This window comes from Marmota monax, unplaced genomic scaffold (assembly GCF_021218885.2).
Source record: "Marmota monax isolate L192 unplaced genomic scaffold, Marmota_monax_Labrador192_F-V1.1 WCK01_AAM20220418_F8-fsc00022, whole genome shotgun sequence".
NCBI lineage: Eukaryota > Metazoa > Chordata > Mammalia > Rodentia > Sciuridae > Marmota > Marmota monax.
In genome coordinates this window covers 17,612,881-17,631,724 of record NW_026695215.1, presented here as the reverse complement: position 1 = coordinate 17,631,724, position 18,844 = coordinate 17,612,881, and the positions used below count along the sequence as shown (strand labels likewise).

The window sequence follows — 18,844 nt, the reverse complement described above, 5'->3', positions numbered from 1 at the left end:
ATTCTACTAGAGGAAGTTTATTATAGGAAGCCATGGTAGAGAGACCATAATTAGTAGCCAGTACGATTTCATGAATGTGACTATGGTCCCAATTTTAACTGTTCTCTTAACTTCCCCCATGCTCTGAGTTCCAAAAAACCCCATTCAGTAGTCAGTAGTTCACTTGGCATTAAGGGTATACCTTTTCTCTGTCTTTGGAAGGGCCTAAGAGCACCTTGGATAATAATTCATTAGTAATTTGCACCACCTTCTGTCTGTCTTAATGTCCTAGGCATTCTCTTCCTCGATAATCATGTTTTCCTAGAAGAGGTGATAGGATACATTGAACTAGTTGCCTCCTCTTGTTTCCCTGTGGCCATTTGTTCACACTGACACGATATCTCATCAGCCCAAGATACATAAGCAAGACCTAATCATAGCCTGATAAATACCTGACAAATACCCTGAGATGCAAAGAGAATGCTCTGCTGGGCTTGAGAGTGAGGAAACATAATTTTAAGAACTTCTAGCATAAACTGTGCAGCTCATTCAACTAATATGTAGAGGATTATCCTTGCTGTCAGAGTTTTTCCATTTCATTTCCATCACAGTAGAACTGAAATGACAATCTTTTAAATGGCCCCCTAGTGCCAAACTTAAATAATAGATTGTTTTATCATTTTGGTGGTAGATTATCCAGAGGTTTCTGGCTATAAAAGTATCCATAGAAAGAAATTCCCACATGATAATAAATGTGTGTGATTTTCATGGCATTTTAGATCCAAGTCAGCATTAGAATATGTAGGCTATGGCTAGAATGTAGTTAGGACTTTAAGGATAGATATTTTACATACTTTGGAACAAAAAATAAGTATTGTATATTGCAGAGCTCCTCCCATAATCTGTCTGTGCCTGATGTTAATCAAAACATTTTTGGAACTACTTTTATTCCTGCCTACAGAACTACCTCAAATGTGTTGTTATTCTTTACTTTGTATTTAGTGTAGTTATCCTAAATTGTATTATCCAGCTGGATTTATCCATCTCCATACACCACAGTGACAGTTAAATTAAAACTCTTAGGTTGATGAAGCTATACCTTTCAGGGTCTTCTAACTAGTTATTTCTTTAGTGAATTTCAAAAGAGGCTCTCCGAATGTTTTGAACAACATCTTCATCATTGGATAAGAATTAACCTTTCTAAGGAAAAGATGAGTAAGTTAGGGCTTTTAGTTTAAATTAGAATATGCCTTGTGTAGTTACTGGTTCAGAGTCATTGGAAGTAGCTGAGAACATGTTTCTATTGTTTTTATGATACTTTGTTGGTAAATCAGTTTTACAAATGAAATGTTAACTTAGGCCATTTTAAGATAGCATTAATTGCTTCATACCAATAAATAATTAATTTTCTTAAAGAAAAATGATATACTCTGAATATGAATCTTAGGTAACTTATGATAGTAGTGATTACCATGGTATGTTGTTTATTAAACATTTTCACAAAGAATTCCCTGTTTGTAAAGCTTTTTGAATATTGAAATTAGGCCAGCACTATTGTTAATGTTTAGGAAAATCTAAAGATATTGATAGAATAGAATTCAATATATCAGTGTCAAATGTTGTATTTTTGTTCTTAGAAGCAGACTGCATTTTAGGTCCCATTGATACGAATTCAGCATGGTCTCATTCACGTGAATAGAACTAGGGAAAAAAAAAAACCTAGGGAATTGAACAACATCACTAATGTTAATAGTCATTAACACACTTGTTTTTTTAATCTTCAAACTCAGTTATTTTTGATAAAAATTTAACTTACGGACTGAGTTAGAATGTATCTTTTCTTACTCTTGTAGCTTGATCATGACTTAAAACATGCTCATGAACTCCGCCAGGCTGCATTCAAGCTCTATGCCTCTCTTGGAGCAAATGATGAAGACATCCGGAAGAAGGTGAGTCTGGGAGAGGGGCGTCCCCCAGTCCTGACAGCCAGCAGGCAGGGAGTGACATCAACCTGAAAGTCGTGGTGAAGAGCACTAACAGTGACTGTTTGAATATAATAAAGCAGAGTGACAAAAGGCAGAATTGAAGAATGAATGGGACCTGGATTTGGGGGTTTGTTTGTTTTTAGAACATAGAGTGGCATGGCCATGATGGAATGACAAATAACTGGCCTGATTTTTTTGTGTGTCATTAATATGGATTATTATGTTGCACATTTTTGCATGTGTTCTGATAAAAATCAATTCTAGCACTGTGAAGCTTCAGACACCTTGAAAGACCTAACACTAGAATTGTAAATGTTATTTATGGAAATTCCTTCCAATGCCATTAAGAAGTTCAAATCTCTATTGTATATTGTTCTTTGATATGTGGCTTAGTTTTATGTTTTGATTTTTTTCTTTTCTTTTCTTTTCTTTTTGCTACTGTGCAAGTTTAATGTGAATAAAATCTTTGTGGAATGATGATTTTATGTTTAGTGAGTGGTCATCTGAATTTTCCAGCTCCCCAAAAGTGTGTCTCTGGTATAGCACCTGTATGTTACTAAAGTCTAGTCTAACACTGAACTTACGTTCTTTATGAGAGTAGTTCTAGATAGGAATAAAGTATAATGGTAAGTTCTGACCTGGCTCCCTCCACAACCAAAAGGCTGGAGCTTCCCACTCAAAATTGTATGTAATTTAATAAGTGCCACACAAGGCTTTTAAAACTATCAGTGAGCAAAATGACATCTGTCTTGAAGATCAGTAGTAGAAGGAGCAAGTGGCATTATTTACTGAACATGACAATTTACTGACTCTCCCCATCTATGTTGGTATTTTAAGGAGAACTGAGGAGAGAAATCACAAAGTATTGGACTGGCATTTACATGATTCAGGAAGTACTGCAGGCCTGTAGAAAGAGAAATATGGAACAACCTTACGTTTGTTGAAATAAACGAAAAGGAAATATTCTTAGAGAAATTGAAGTAATAGCAATAAGATTAGATGTGTGAGTAGCTTTGATTTAAAATCAGCACAAAAAAGCACAAGAAGCTTGTTGTTTTCCATGTAACCTCAGACTAGTTCAGTTAACGAGGTTTTTGATCTCTTTTGAAGTGTTTTTAGTACATACCTATAAAAATAATTTTTGATACCTCTAAGCTTTCACTTGTAAAGTGTTACTTCAAGACACACATACTGGTGATAATGTTATTTCCTGTGTCTAAACGTAATTTATGAATGTTGACACTGATGTATTTCATTCACTATAGGTATGTGGTACATTATAAGGGAAGAGGCTTTTCTGGTAATTCATAGATAAAACTAGAGAAGACATGGACTGTATAATTTAAATACATAATGATTTGTTTGGGGATGGTGATTAGGACCTGTTGAAAACAGAAGTATTTTACCCATTCTAAAACCTCCACAAGACCGTGTCTTGGAATGAAAGGAAGATAAATAGGTAGATAGATAGACAGACCATATGGGGGAAATAGGATGTGCGTTTGTACTTATTTGTACTTTTTTGTTAATAAACTATTGTTTTTGGAATTAATGATTTACTTTGTGATGTCATGTTCTAGAAAAACTTACAACACAACAGTCTAAACAGTAGTCTATTAAAATTTGTATTTATAACATGTATAATTTGCTGGTAAGGCTAACTCCTGATCATTTCTGTAGAAAGATGACAAATAAAGAATAAGTTATAATTATTAATTATAGTTTTTTGTGTGGTAAAGAAGATGCTATGACATTCTTGTGTGATTGGGATCACATAGTGTTTTTAGGAAGATATTTAATTTCTAGGAAATTAAATGTTTGGATGATTTACAGTTCATAATATTTATTTTGAAGAGAGAAATGGAAAATGGAAAATATAAAAGAATTTTGTGACAAAATCTGCTTGAATCCTGGTCATAGGAATGGAAAGTCCTTATTTTCAGTGTGTAAAAAATGATAAATAGCTCATTTCCTTTGGATGCATTTGTTTCTATTCAGCTTTTTGTTGAAATAATTATTTGGGTAGATTTTAATTTACTTTTCCCATGAAATATTTATTTCTCTTTTATGCTTATGCCTTATAAACATTGATTGTATTCCCTTTTTATATGTAGATTCTTATAGTTCAATGTTTATTGTTTTATTTTTCATGTATTTTTAATGAGTGAATAACCTCAAAAGAAATGCCAAGGAATATAGACCTACTCTTTTTGTTCTTACTGCCCCCTCCCAAAAAACAGCAAAAACAAAAACAAAATGAAGTTTTTTGTTTGTATCATCAGAAAAAGATGAAATATTCAGTTGGTCTGCTTTTCAAACTAAAAATGGGAACATAATTCAGTAATTACAATTAACAATATGTGCCCTGCTATATCCAATTAAGGAAAGGAAGCAGAATAAAGAAAACAAGAGCAAAGAAGTAGAGACAATGAGAAGTATCCACTGCAGTAAAGGGAAAGGACACTGGCCTTCTCTCTTCATAGAATTTTGTCTCCATCTTAATGCTTCTAAAGACTTCTGAAAGTGTGCCGTTTTCATTTCTTGATATCTTCTCTTTTGGCCAGATTTAAGCTGAAGACTGAATGTGACTTCCAAGTCAGAGGTTAACCAACCTTTCTTTGGAGCAATGTTGTCATATTCCTATTAAAAGAAATTAATTTTCTGGAACCTAATAAGCATTCAGTAAATATTTGTTACATAAATATAGAAATGACAATGCAGAAATCATATGCAGAGTGACATTTCCTTTAACCTGCCTGGATCTTTCTGTATCCTGTGCAGAACAAAGTTGGGATCCTAATTCCTAAGTTTGCATCTTTTATCACTCTAGTGATTACAAGTGTGTGGTGGCACACACCTCTAATCCAACTATTTGGGAGACTGAGACAGGAGGAGTATTACAAGTTTGAGGCCAACTTGGGCAACTTAATGAGACTTTTATCTCAAAATAAAAAATAAAAAGGACTGGGGATATAGCTCAGTGGTAGAGTGCCCCGGTACTGGGGTGGAGAGTGGGGAGAATTGACCCTGATTCTGAGTGGATTATGGTTAGGGAGAGTCAAGGTATAGGTAGGAATTGAGAGCTCAATGGAAGACAGGACCAGAGCACATTAACTACTGACAGCAATGTCATTAGCTCTAATCTCTGCCAGGGGAAATCTAGTTTCTAATGGTGGCTTTTACCAAAATATCAATGCTATTAAGAATCAGAAGTCCACTTCATGGGGCAATAAAAGCAAGAGAAGTTAAGATACTAAACAAATAGATCAGGAAATTGCTTCATGTACTGGCATCATTAACAAATGGTTAAGTAATAGGCAGCAGTAGCAAACAATCCTATAATTTTTAAGAAATTCTTTTATAAGAAAGTATTGTTTTTATGAAGACCATCACTTATTGGATAATTGATCATCAGAATGGAAATTTTTAAATATCTCTCTTTTAATCTCTTAAAATGAAATAATATTTATCAGAAATGTTAGAAGGTATAAATTGAAGAGAATTAGTGGTAGTATACAGAAAAATTAAAATGCAAGGAAATTAAATTAAGCAGGATGCTGTTTTTATTTTTGAGAAAAATAAACAGATTACAAATGTTAAACTTGTAGCTTTGCTCCTCTAGGTTATCTGACCCATGGAGACTTTCAGAAAGCTTTCCTCCTATATTTGAATACTTATATTTTAGCTGGAGATACCTTTTGAGGATTTAGAGTGTAAGCTCCATGAGGGCAGGGTTTTTTTTTTTTTAATGTTTCGTTCATCATTATGTTCCCAGCAGCTACAATACTGTGCGTAGCTGACAATAAATATTTGAAGAATGAATGAGTGAATGAAAAAAATAATGAATAAATGCAGAATTGTGTTACTCTGTACCCATTATCAAATTATATACAGTCCTTTCTACATTAGTAATGTTGCTAATCTTACTAGCAATTCTTGTGTATGTAAAGAGAGGAAATATAAAATAGTAGAAATACATATGTGGACATAGAGACAAGAGGTTTCACTATACTTACTATAGGGAATACGCAGAAATTCCCACTTTTCAAGTTGCAGGTAATTCCAAGGATATGTATTCTTTCTACTCACTTGGGTATAGGTCAAAGAGCACATTTTATTTCAAAGTAATTTTGACCATTATTTCTTAAATAAAAAATATAGTTTTCTTTTCCTTTTCTAAATATATGATTTAAAGCAATTTATAGAATTCACAAGTGTGACTCTGGTCTAAATTTTCTAGGGATGAAGATATGATTTGGGCCTGGGGTTGTGGCTTAGTGGTAGAGTGCTTGCCTAGCATGTGTGAGGCACTGGGTTCGATTCTTAGCACCACATATAAATAAATAAAGTAAAGATCCATTGACAACTAAAAGAAGAAAAAATTAAAAACAAACAAAAATATAACTTGATTTATAGAAATTAACCTGACTTTTTAGGAATAGACTTACCCTGTAAAGTGGTATTATGTGTGAAATATTATCTTCCCACTTATTGGATGTCTAATTTTTAAAAGGTCATTAATTTAAGTTAGTTCTAAGTAGATTGATTGAATTACCTCCATTGTACAAATTGTCCACTGAGTAAGGGGAACTATCTAGAAAGGAGAGATAAACAACAATTAGACAGCCCTAAAATTCAGTATGTATAATAAAACCTTGGTACTAGAGAAAAACATGAAGTGATCAGTGAGAATTTGCCAAGAGCTTGAAGAATTATTTGGAACCAATTAAAATGTACATCTATGGAGCTATCCTTGAATCCTTTTGGAATTGAACAGGTTTTTTTTTTGTTTTTTTTTTTGGTCAAATTTTTAAATGCTTTTTAGTTTACATTTTTCAAAAATTGAAAATATAAACTCTTTTAAGTTTTGCTCCTTATCCAGAGAAAAGTTATCCATTCACAGTAGTTTTCCATGACATGAAAAAAGTATCTGACAGTGGACAGTGGATGTTTTCTCCTCTTCCCTCCCCTTTCCTTCCTTTCTCTTTTCTTTTCTCTATCTCTTTTTTTTTTTTTTTTGAGGCAGGGTCTCTGTATATTACCCTGCCAGCCTCCTACTCCTAGGTTCAAGAGATCGCCTGCCTGAGCCTTCTAAATAATTGATTTCTTTACAGTTATAACTGTAAAGTAAGTCATTATGTAGCTATAAACACTGCCGCTGCACCTGAATTATTTTTTCTTTTTAAATTGAACTTTTTTTGTTATTTTTAGGAAGCATAGGCAGAGTAATATTCTATTGTGTATATATATCGCATTTTCTAAGTCCTTTGGGTATAAACCAAGGAGTGGGTTAGCAGGGTCAAATGGTGGTTCCATTCCAAGTTTTCTGAGGAATCTCCATACCACATTCCATAATAGGTGCACCAATTTGCAGTCCCACCAGCAGTGTTTGAATGTACCTTTTCCTCTGCATCCTCGCCAATGTTTATTGCTTGTATTCTTGATAATTGCCATTCTGACTAGAGTGAAATGGAGCTGGAGAATATCATGCTAAGCGAAACAATCCAGTCCCAAAAAACCAAAGGCTGAATGTTTTCTCTGATATGCATATGCAAATTCATAGTGGTGGGGTGGCTAGGGAAGAATAGCATTACTTTGGATTAGGCAGAGGGGAGTGAAGGGAAGGGAGAGGGTAAGGGAGTAGGAAAGATAGTGGAATGAATGGGACATTGTTACCCTATGTGCATATATAACTACACGACCGGAGTGATTCTACATCATGTACAACCAGAAGAATGAGAACATATACTCCATTTATTTATGATGTGTCAAAGTGCATTCTACTGTCATCTATAATTAGAACAAATTTAAAAAAAAGTATAGGCAGAGAAAAATAAGAAAAGGAAAACAAAAAAGAATGAGAATTTTTCTTTACAGTTATAACTGTAGAGCAAGTCATTATGTAGGTGAGACAGTTTGTAATATTTAGCATGATACCTGCCACATAATAGGTGTTCAATAAGTGGAAGCATTTATTAGAATGTCTTAAATTACTTTGTTGGAAGAATCAATATATATGCTGTATTTATTTTAGTCTATTAGGAGAAAAAATGAGCAACATTGGAGGTATAATTAAGAGAGGTTTACAATGAAGAAAGTGATTTTATGCTGTACATTCACAAAATTATTAATTCATTCCAATAAAAGAATACTAATATTCAGAAATATACTCTTTCTATAGAATATCTCTTATTAATGACAGGTAGTTTTCTTTATCTTATAATTTTATTTTTTAAATATACTTAAAAATCTGGATTTTAAAGAACTTTCTGTTATAAAATGTCCTCCAAAGCACCAAATATAATTTTGTTTGTTTTTCTTGGTGCTAGATAGAATATACAGTACAAATCAATAGTTGGTTAAAATCAAAGATAGTAGATCTCTTGAGAAAAGGAAGCTGACTGAATTCTATCTTTTTGGTGTTCTAAGTATTACTGTCCATGGTTGTCATAAATGTCATTTCTCCAGAGGACCATCATTCTTATGAAACCAAATCCCTAAATATGTTCACATTTTGAACACATGTAAATTTTTTCTGTATTTTCAATGGTATAAGATTTTTAATGTATTTGTAAGTTTAGGCCTGTTTTTTTAAACATCTTTCTATTATATCAAAACCTTGCTAAACATTCACTTTGAATGTTTTTATCCTTTGTTATAGCTTGATTTTATTACTAATTGGTCTTCTGGTTAACTGTACTGTATAAATATACTGTAAGTTTATATTTTTAGATATTATGCAAAGTTTGTTGATTCTAAATGACCATTTAGAATGGGCACAACATCAAAATTCTGTATTTGTCTCTGTCAGGAAATTAAGCAGATGTAAGGAATTATTTCTGAGACCTAGCCTGCATATTGAAACAAAGTACCTTGAACATTTTAAGGCTTTCCATGATATCACTTCAGTAGCACCCTTTAGAACTTGGCTTTACTATTAAATAGCAGCAGATTCATTCAGAATTCAGAATTCCTTAAGTTGTGGCTAAATTGTTGGCTATCTTCTTAAAGCTGACCTACCCAAGAATTTTTAATGAACCCTGCAACGTTCATTCACGACGGTAAGTATTTTTAAGGAGATAACAGTAACAGGGCCAGGTTTTGCCCCTCCCCCAGTCTTAAGACCCTTGGTTTTCAGTATACTGAAAGAAGCAAACCTGGGAGTGATAATGCTATATATATAATAGAGGTATTTATAAAATAAAGTAACAGACTTTTATCTTAGAGTTTCATTAGATGGAGATATAAAATTTTAGTGTCATATACAATTTGTGGTATGTAGATGCTTAAATTAAACTATTGACTTATAAAACTTTCTGTTTTTAAAGCATAAAGTACAGGTTGGTTGTTTATAATCTAGTTAAAAGCTACAGATATCTTTTAAACCAAGTAATGAGCTAAAATATCATCTATATTGGGTAAAGCTAATATGAGTGACTTTGTTGGATTTTCAAGAACATTTTATGTGGAAATGGATGGAATGTTTGGGATAGTTAAATATTTTTAGAATAGTAGACTTTAAAAACATTGTGTTTGTGGTGGAGAAGCAGGACTATTGCTGCACTGTTCTTCCATGATTAAAATGCTAGCACAGGGTCAGCGGATGCCACCCTGTAAGTACTGTTACTCATGTAATTCTGTCATTCTATAGCCTATGAGGAAATAATGGGTTTTGCATTTTTAAATGCTTGGGGAGAAGAATAGTTAGCATTTCCTGACATTCAAAAAGTAGATTAAATTCAAATTTATGTCCATAAAGTTTTTTCCTCCCCCAGTGCAGTCATATACATTTGTTTATATGTTGCCTATGACTGTTTTGTATTGCCAGGGCAGCTTGAGTAGTTGAAACAGAATCATGTGACCCCTAAAGCCTAAAGATTTTACTGTGTGGCCTTTCAGGAAAATAATTTGCCATCTTATGCTAATACTTCATAGCTAAATAGAAATTGTCATAAGCTAGTTTTAGTGAAAAACTACACTTCCCATTTGCCTCTCTGTCCTGGATTATAGAAAGAAATGGGATCCCATTAAAGCCAGGAGAGGGAGAGTTGGTTGTCTGACATTTTGAAGAAAGGTATTATCAAATGTTGACAGTATGACATTGACACTTGGTATTTCCCTACAGGGTGATTCCTTTGTTTGAATGATTATGGCATGTGACAGACTCTAGGTGAATTGGCTTTTAGTTATGATAGGAAATGTTATCGGATTCTGTAGAGTGGTTAACAAAGTTGCTTGAATAAGATGCCATGTCCAAGAAAAAAATAAAGATCCTGTTCATTGAATAAGCTTTGCCAAATAGAAAGCATAATGTTAGGTGGCATAGGGACATGTAAAGATCATTTAATTTAAATACTTATGTCAAGATATAATCTCTTTAAGAGCCAGGAATGGTAGTGCAATGCCTGTGATTTCTGCAACTCAGGACGCTGTGTCAAAAGGACCCCCAATTCAAAGGTAGCCTCAGCAACTTAGAGAGGCCCTAAGCAACTTAGTGAGACCCTGTCTCAAAGAATAAAAAGGTCTTGGGATGTGGTTCAGTGGTTAAGCACCCCTAGATTCAATTTCTGGTACCAAAACAAAACAAAAAAACCCCTCCTGTTTAAAGCTGAATTCAACATTAATATAACAACTGCTCTTTATTGAATACACACTATGTGCCGGGCCCTGTGCTAAGCATTGTACATTATCTTTCTTAAACTCATTACTATCCTGTGAGACAGTCATTGCAGACCAGGAAACAAGACCATGGAATTAGAGAAATTGAGTATGAATATGGGTAGCAGTAGAAAAGTAAGAACAGGGAAGAAATACTTTGCAAAATGTTTACTAAAGCTCCAGAATATGTATTTTTAATTTTTTTTGTAATTGTAGATGGACAGAATGCCTTTATTTTATTTGCTTATTTTTATGTAGTACTAAGGATCGAACCCAGTGCCTCATGCATGCTAGGCAAGCACTCTACCACTGAGCTACAGCCCCAGCCCCAGAATATGTATATTAATCAGTGATCTAAAAGAAGCCCAATGAGATTTTGGTTAAAAGTTTTTTGTTTTTTTTTTTTTTTAAAGGAGCTACCCTTTCTTTCTTTTCAATATTTATATTTTGGTTGTAGTTGGACACAATACTATTTATTTATTTATTTATTTTTAACTCTTTACTGACCATCCTTCTTGAAAGTAAAACTTGATATGATAATTGCTTATTCTAAATACTAGGAGAGTATTTCTAAAAGAAGAATTTCTAAAAGAAGAATTTCTGGCAAAAGGAATGAACATTTTTATAAATAGAGGGTTTTTTGTTTGTTTGTTTTAATTAGTTATAAATGACAATACAATGGCCTTGAATCTTTTTTTTTAAAAATTTGTAAGAAGTCATATATTGTTGTATGTGCTCCTCACCACATGACAGCCTCTCTGAGGACAGGCAATATCTCTCTTTTTTTTTTTTTCCACTTTTTTTTTTTTTTTTGGTGTGTGTGTGGTGCTGGGGATTTTACCCAGGGCCTTGCGCATGCGAGGCAAGCACTCTACCAACTGAGCTATATCCCCAGCCCTGTTTGTTTTTATGTGATGCTGAGGATCGAACCCAGGGCCTTGAACATGCTAGGCAAGCACTCTGCTGCTGAGCCACAACCCCAGCCCCAGCTACCCTTTCTTTTAAAAATGATTACTATGGGCTGGGGATGTGGCTCAAGTGGTAGCGCGCTCGCCTGGCATGCACGGGGCGCTGGGTTCGATCCTCAGCACCACATAAAAATAAAATAAAGATGTTGTGTCCACCAAAAACTAAAATATTTTTTTTAAAAAATAAAATGATTGCTAAAGGAAAGCATCAAAAATCTTACATTGGAGCACTGACAAATATTACATAGAATATAGGCTGTCATTGGGGAAAACCACAGTCCTCCACAACAAAGAGGGAATTTGTGGCCTGAAGGCAGGAGAGTGTTAGTTCCCTTTGGCTCATATCTGAGAGAGTTTGATTCTAGAATGGAAATAGATCAGAAGGGAATGGAATTGAAAAGGTAGTGAAACTCTACTTTGTGTTTTTTTCCCAGTTTTTCTTACCTTATCTCCATATCTCTATATTAGCTATCTGACCATCTTCTTCTTTTTTTTTGGTTCTGGGACTTGAACCAGGGGTGCTTTACCAACTGAGCTAGATCCCCAGTACCCTCCCCACCTTTTTGTTAAGTTGCTTAGGGCCTCACTGAGGTGTGGAGGCTGGCCTTGAACTTGTGATCTCTCTGCCTTAGCCTGGGTTTACAGGGGTGCACCATCATACCCAGCCCTCTCTGACCTTTGCAATTTGTAGTCCAAACCATAGCTGAATCACTTATTTTCTTGGAGGTGCTGTAGAATGTCTTTTTTTTACGTTTTCCCCTTGTTGGTACATTCATGAAGACCTCTCTTCCCTACTATATAGTTATAATTACATATCCTTATTGGCCTAGGATGTCAGTATATGATCTGCGATTCCTAAAGCACTGATAACTTTTCAGATTTATTTTCCATTTTTAAAGTGAGATTTCAATTTAGTTATGAAGCCTAGGTGGAAAAAAAAAAATCTTATCCCTGCAGCACATTGATTAGAAAGGATCCCACACTCGAAGTAAGAAAACCCAAGAGAATCATAGCTCAAAAATAAACAGATATCACTAGTTCTTTCTGATGGTCTGTTGCCATTACAGCCATGTAGAAGAATGTAGTAAGAAAATTTCCTAGCTGAATCTATTTAGGAACAAGCACCAAGATTGCCCACATTTTATTGATCCATTCTTCTTTTGATGGACACCTTAGGCTCATTTCATAACTTTACTATTATGTTCATAGTGCTCTTCTCCTAAAAAGAGAGAGGTAAGCCATTAGACCTCATCTACGTGTTCCCTGTTACGAAAGGCCCACCCATATTGACACTTAAGAAACAGAGCACTGCCATTCACATCCAGTCTAGATCTTTCTTCCTGACCTCCTTGTACTGCATCCTGCTTGGCTGCTGGATTATTACTAGACTTTCTGGATTTGATAATTTATGCACTTAGATCTTAGGAGACTACCTTGCCTAACTTTCAAAGTTTAATTTCAGGTCTTTACTTTTTCAGGCTAGTTCTGTCTTGTTATTTATCACTCACACTTCATTAGAACTTTTTCTGGAACCTTTTACATTAACTCATTTGGAATTAAATTATATTTGCCTGGCTATTGTATACATAAGCATAAACAATTGATGTAAAGATAATGACCACTTTGCCATCCCTACATCATTGATCCCAAGCCCATCCACTTTGAGTTGTCCAAGAAGTTCGCTGATACCATCAGGAATCTGACTGGATTCCGTTTCTCCATATTTTGCTTGACTTTAGCTCAAGTCCAAGCTAAAGTTTTTCTAATACCTAGAGAATGCTTCATGCTGAGTCATGCCAAAAGAATAATTGGATCTGTTTTTTTTTTTTTTAAGTTTGTGTCCTGGATACAGTTAAGTTATAAAACTAGAGCTCATGGAAAGCTGGAAATTTCCTTTCAGTCAAAAGCCATCTTCAGATTGTTGACATTCCCATGTATATGGTGAACCACTCTCCTAGTATTGTTTGGGTTCTGTGTTTTGCCCATAACCCATAATGTAGGCTGATTGCTTCTGTCTTACATAGGCCATAAGGGTCACTTGCCCTGTTGATCGGGAGCTTCAGTCTTGTTCTAATAGATCCGTGTCCATTTCTGCAAGAGCTGCATTGCCAGAGACAAAAAGCTTAGCTAAAGCATGAAGTCATGAAGACTAAAAACACTCACACAACACCAGTCCATCCTTGACTTAAAACTTGATCAATTTGGGACACAGTGATTAAATTCTATAGTTAGATTTAAAGCCCAGGCCCCTAGAAGAAGAAAAGAAATGGCCTTCTCCACTCTGAGGATTCAGTCTATCACTAATCCTTCTTACTGGGTTCTACAACTTGGCACCCTCTATCATGTAAGGCTTTGGAGCACAGTACTGGGATTATTAAAAGGCACCATAGAGAACAGGTTTTGTTGCTCCTGGCTTTCAAACCATAGGTCTAAAAAGCTATCTGGTGCTCTTTTAGACCATGGAGTCAAAGGACTTTGGCCATGGACACCACCAGCTCCTTGCCTGCTGACTTAATGTTTTTTTCCTCTGGATTTCCAAACCTCTCCTGTCTCATAATCACATTTTTCCCCCGATTTTGGTGCATGTATTCACTATAATCTCCCTTTTATCCATACGTAAATGGCCTTACTGACCTGAAGGTTGTAAACCCTCCGTTAGATCATGTTACTCATTTATATGACTTCTCTGCATACCTTTTGGATTAGAATCCTAGGTTCACATTCTAATTTTGTGTTATTTTTACTCTCTCACTGACTGATAATCTTGATGGAGGTCAATCAGATACTCTGGTAGTAAACTTTCTGGAACCCTAGAGCAGGGTTACTGAAGTCTTTCATAACCAGGTTACAAATCCAGACCTCTTGCTATAGGCATTTTGATAGACTTTGATATAAGAAAGGTCAGCTAGATAGTCCTACTGTTTTTTATCCTGACTCAGGGAGAAAGTTCAACAGCCACTTAATAGCTGTACTACATCTCCAAAGGATCAGGTACCACATGCTTCTAGAAAACTTGAAAGTACAAAGTTCCACTCTATTAATGTTACAGTATTTGAGTACTAATAGTTCACCGTCCTCTGATCTGAGCCTGGATATTCTCTGGCTAGGTCATTAAGAAACACTTCCCAATGGATACTAAAACTCCCATTCTTGACGATGGTTGTCTTTCCTACCTTCTCTGCTTATTTCACTGGGTGCCTTGAGCCGGTGGCCTCTGTCATTCCCATGTTCTCTGCCATAGACTCAGTTGCTGTAACTCAGATAGTTAATTGTACTTAATCCTACTTGCTTATTCCACAGTGAGTTTGGTGGTAGAAAGAGTTTTCTTTCCTTCACTGTTTATGAGTTTTTATGTTTGACATTCTCTGAGAACCCAGGTATTTTCTGAATAAATAATTATTTATTCAAACAAAAAATATTTGCAGGACTGAAAATAGGAGCTCTACCCTGTTTTCCCTTGCCTTCTTCCTGATTTTGGCACCCTAACTAGACCTTGCTATCTCTAGCCTCTCCTCACCTACCTTGTTTCTCATCTTGCTTCTAAATAGCATGATAGTTTTGCCCAGACAGATTTTGTTTACCTGCTGATTGCAAAGGATTGGAGGTAAAGTAATCATTGCTATGTCCCCTTATTTTATTTTTTTAAAGAGAGAAATTTTTTAATATTTAATTTTTAGTTTTTGGTGGGCACAGCATCTTTATTTTTTTATGTGGTGCTGAGGATCGAACCCAGTGCCCCGCGCATGCCAGGCGAGAGCGCTACCACTTGAGCCACATCCCCAGCCCCTATGTCCCCTTATTTTACTGAGGGTCCAGAGAAGGTAAAGTGAGTGAGTTGCTCAAGATTAATACAGGAAACCCACCCCACAACATTCACCTTACTGCTTCATCCACTGAGTTATCTACCCACTCATTTTATTTTTGCTCACACCCTGTTCCCTTTCTCCAGGTTCTTTGATTGTCAGCTTTATTAACTTTGGGAAGGATCAGTCTGGACTTCAGCCCATATTAAGCTTGTAGAATCATCTGGCCCATCTCATGTATAGAATTAGGATTTTTCATGGTGCCAAACAATTTCAAGGATCTGTGACTCGTGGCCCAAGCTCTATGGAGATAAACTTTATAAAATACCTAAATGATTGCTGCACTGGTTCCCTCCCTTGGTAGAGTTACATATTTGGTTAAATTGGTCAGTAAATTTTATCCAGAAGTGTCTTTTACCTTGCTGGGCCTTAGGTTCTAAGCACTTTTGGAAGCAGTGCTAATAGTATTTGTAGTTCTTCTTGGAGAGTAATCACTTGTCTCATCCGTTCAATCCCGTACTTCTCTCCCACTTACTCTCTGATATTGTAACTGTCCAACACAGGCAACTGTTTCTTCCCAGTTACTACTACTCTTTCTAAGTAAAAATAATTTCCTAAGGCATCAGAAGGTTCCAGGATTCACTCCCCAGCCCTTTAGTGCCTGAGACTGCCTCCAGGTTATAATTTTTTCTCCTTGGGGAAGGTCCTGGTTTAGCTTTGCCTCTTTCAAGAACAGTGACTAGTGCTTGACTGAAGTAACTAATCCATCAACCAGCCAGTCTTCTGTGGTTGCTGTAACAATAAAAGATGAAGCAATTTGGAAAACATATTACTGTCCCCCCAAGGGAATAGTAATAAAGTCCTAACTATTTTAATGGAGTGAGAATGGTGGTGGGATGAATATAAGACATAGTGCAAAGGAAATTGATTAGGTGTTAAGGGAGAGAGTTGAAGTAAAAATTAATAACAGATTTGGGGCTGGGGCTGGGGCTGGGGCTCAGTGGTAGAAAACTTGCCTAGCATGTGAGGCACTGGGTTGATCCTCAGCACCACATAAAAGATACATAAATAAAATAAAGTTAAAAAATAATAATAATACAGATCTAGTGCCTGGGTGGCTGACTAACAAAATAAGCAGAGACAGACAAAAAGACATAAAGAAGAAACAGGTTTAGCCTGGACTGGGGGGCAAGGAGGTAGGCAGAAAACGTGGCATGGGACATGAACAATCAGAAATTCCACTGAACATCCATATCATTGGAAGTATGGAACTAGATATGAGGAAAGAATTCTAGGAGCAAACTTTAGATTAGGAAATTACTCATACCAAACTGGTTTTGAAGTCACAACATTGTCTTATGTAGAGTGAGAGTTGGACAGAACCTTTGGAACACAGATCCCTTTAAGGATGAGAAGCAGAGAGGAGATTGTAGCTTCTAGAGGTTGAAGTGTGGACCCTTTGTCTTTAGGGGTGGAAACAGGAGGTGAGGCAAGCTGAGGGAGAGAATCCGGTGGGCAAAAAGGAATGGGAAGGTGGTTTTTGGGTGAAGATAGAAGGGCTTTGAGCTTAAAGTACTCAACTTCAGCCTAGCAAAGACAAAAGATATTTCAATAAGAAGTGGGAAGTTGAGCCAGGCATGGTGGCATACCTTTATCCCAGCAGGCCCAAGTGGGAGGATCACTTGAGTGCAGGAGTTTGAAACCAGCTTGAGCAATATAGTTAGACCCTGTCTTTAAATTAATTAATTAATTAATTTGATTAAAACAAAATGTTGAGACAGCTTGTGTCCCCAGAAGAAACCTTATCCTAGCCGTAATTCTAACCTTAACCCTAGCCCTAATCCTAGCTCTAATCCTAGACCTCCATATTCCCCTACAAATTTGAGGTAGGCACAGAAGGGCTGAGGGGGTGAGTAATGTTGGAAGAAATTGAAATGGCAGGTAGGGAATATGGAGGTCTTCTGCAGGTGAATACGAGGCTGGTGAGCCAGCAGTGAGGACACCCAGGTGCTGTAGTGTTTGCTGAGAGAGCAAGCAGTCAGACTTTCATATTGGGGTTGGGGTAGAGTTGAAAAGAATGAATGGACTGAGAAAGGGGTAGGAGCTAGAGATGGGAGAATAGAGTGGGTGAGCATAAAGGTCAGCACAGGATCAGATTTAGTCTGGGATAAGGAGTGGATCGACATATTCATGTACTTTGGCCACTTTGGGAACTTATATGAAAACTACTGTTCTGAACCTACAGCTAACGTGTGGCTCCCTGTTTTGAATAGTAGATATTCTTCTTCCTGGTCAATGTTAATTTCATTTCTATTTCCTGCAGTCTTCCTGTTTGGCTTGGAAGATCCTGAGGTTTCCCACCCTTGCCTGTTCTGAAATCAGGCTTCAGAATCCTCCAGATTTTACTCCAGATCAGTGATCTTCAACATTGGTTCCACCAAACTCAGGAACTTTTTTAAAAAACATACATACAGGTTCCTGGGCCTCACCCCAGAGAAAAGGATTTAATTGGTGTGACCTGAACATAAGGATTTTTTTTTTCCTTTCTGTTTTTAAAGCTCTTTAGGAGGTTGTTCTGTGTGGCTAGGGTTAAGATCTTTGGTATTCTGCCAGGCAAGATAATGACTCCCATTAATGGAAATATGACTCCCATACTGGCAATACCTGATAAATATAGAACTATTTCTCTAACCAGGACAGAATAACATGTATGGCTAAGCATATGGACTCTGGAGTCAGATGCCTGGGTTTAGCACTTTGATTCCAGGAAAACTGTATTAGCTAGAATCCTCAATTTCCTAATGTGTGGATGGGAATAATCATGATAATGCTTACAAGACATTGAGGATTAAATTAGATGATATAACACGTTTAGCACAATGCCTGGCACGTAGAAGTCCTCAACAAATATTCATTGTTTTTGTTAATCTTTTTTGTGATGGCATTAACACTTTATTCTTTTTCCATGTGCCCACACAAGTTAAACTTCATTTCCTCTGAATACTTTATTTTGGCTCTGTACATTACTTGAAGGAAAATTGTAGTCCATCATAAAAAGAATAAAGCTTCATGATTGAAGCTTGACTTGCTTCGTGGGTGATACAGCAGGAGTTGGTGCCATAGTGAAAGATGGCAAATGATGCTTTTCCAGATACTTAACTTTGTTTCAATGGTCATGGTAAGAAAGTAACCACAGGGTGACTCTGTCAGAAAAATGATAAATTTCACTTCTTGAAGACTGAGTGTGAACTATGATTTTCTAGAATCTTTCTCTGGCAGGAACTTACCTAATAGGAATTTAGTTATACCTCTCTTTTTTTCCCCCCAAGGTTATTTATGCAACACCTCTGCAATACTTAATACCATTTAATTGTCTTTAAAAATAAAGAAACATAACCTGCCCCTATGCCCGTCGTTCATCCTGGCTTGTCCTTAGTGGGCTAGCCCTACC

The 18,844-nt window shown here is 36.0% G+C and overlaps 1 protein-coding gene across 3 annotated transcripts in view; it reads left to right on the top strand.

Annotated features, from left to right (window-relative positions):
• The window catches only part of Armc8 (armadillo repeat containing 8), a 99,019-nt gene that overhangs the window by 51,529 nt on the left and 28,646 nt on the right, over positions 1-18,844 (top strand). For all 3 annotated transcript variants that reach the window (XM_046431954.2, XM_046431952.2, XM_046431953.2), the window contains one exon: positions 1,833-1,928. In XM_046431954.2, coding sequence (XP_046287910.1) covers positions 1,833-1,928 — 96 coding nt within the window. The remainder of the gene's footprint in view (positions 1-1,832; positions 1,929-18,844) is intronic.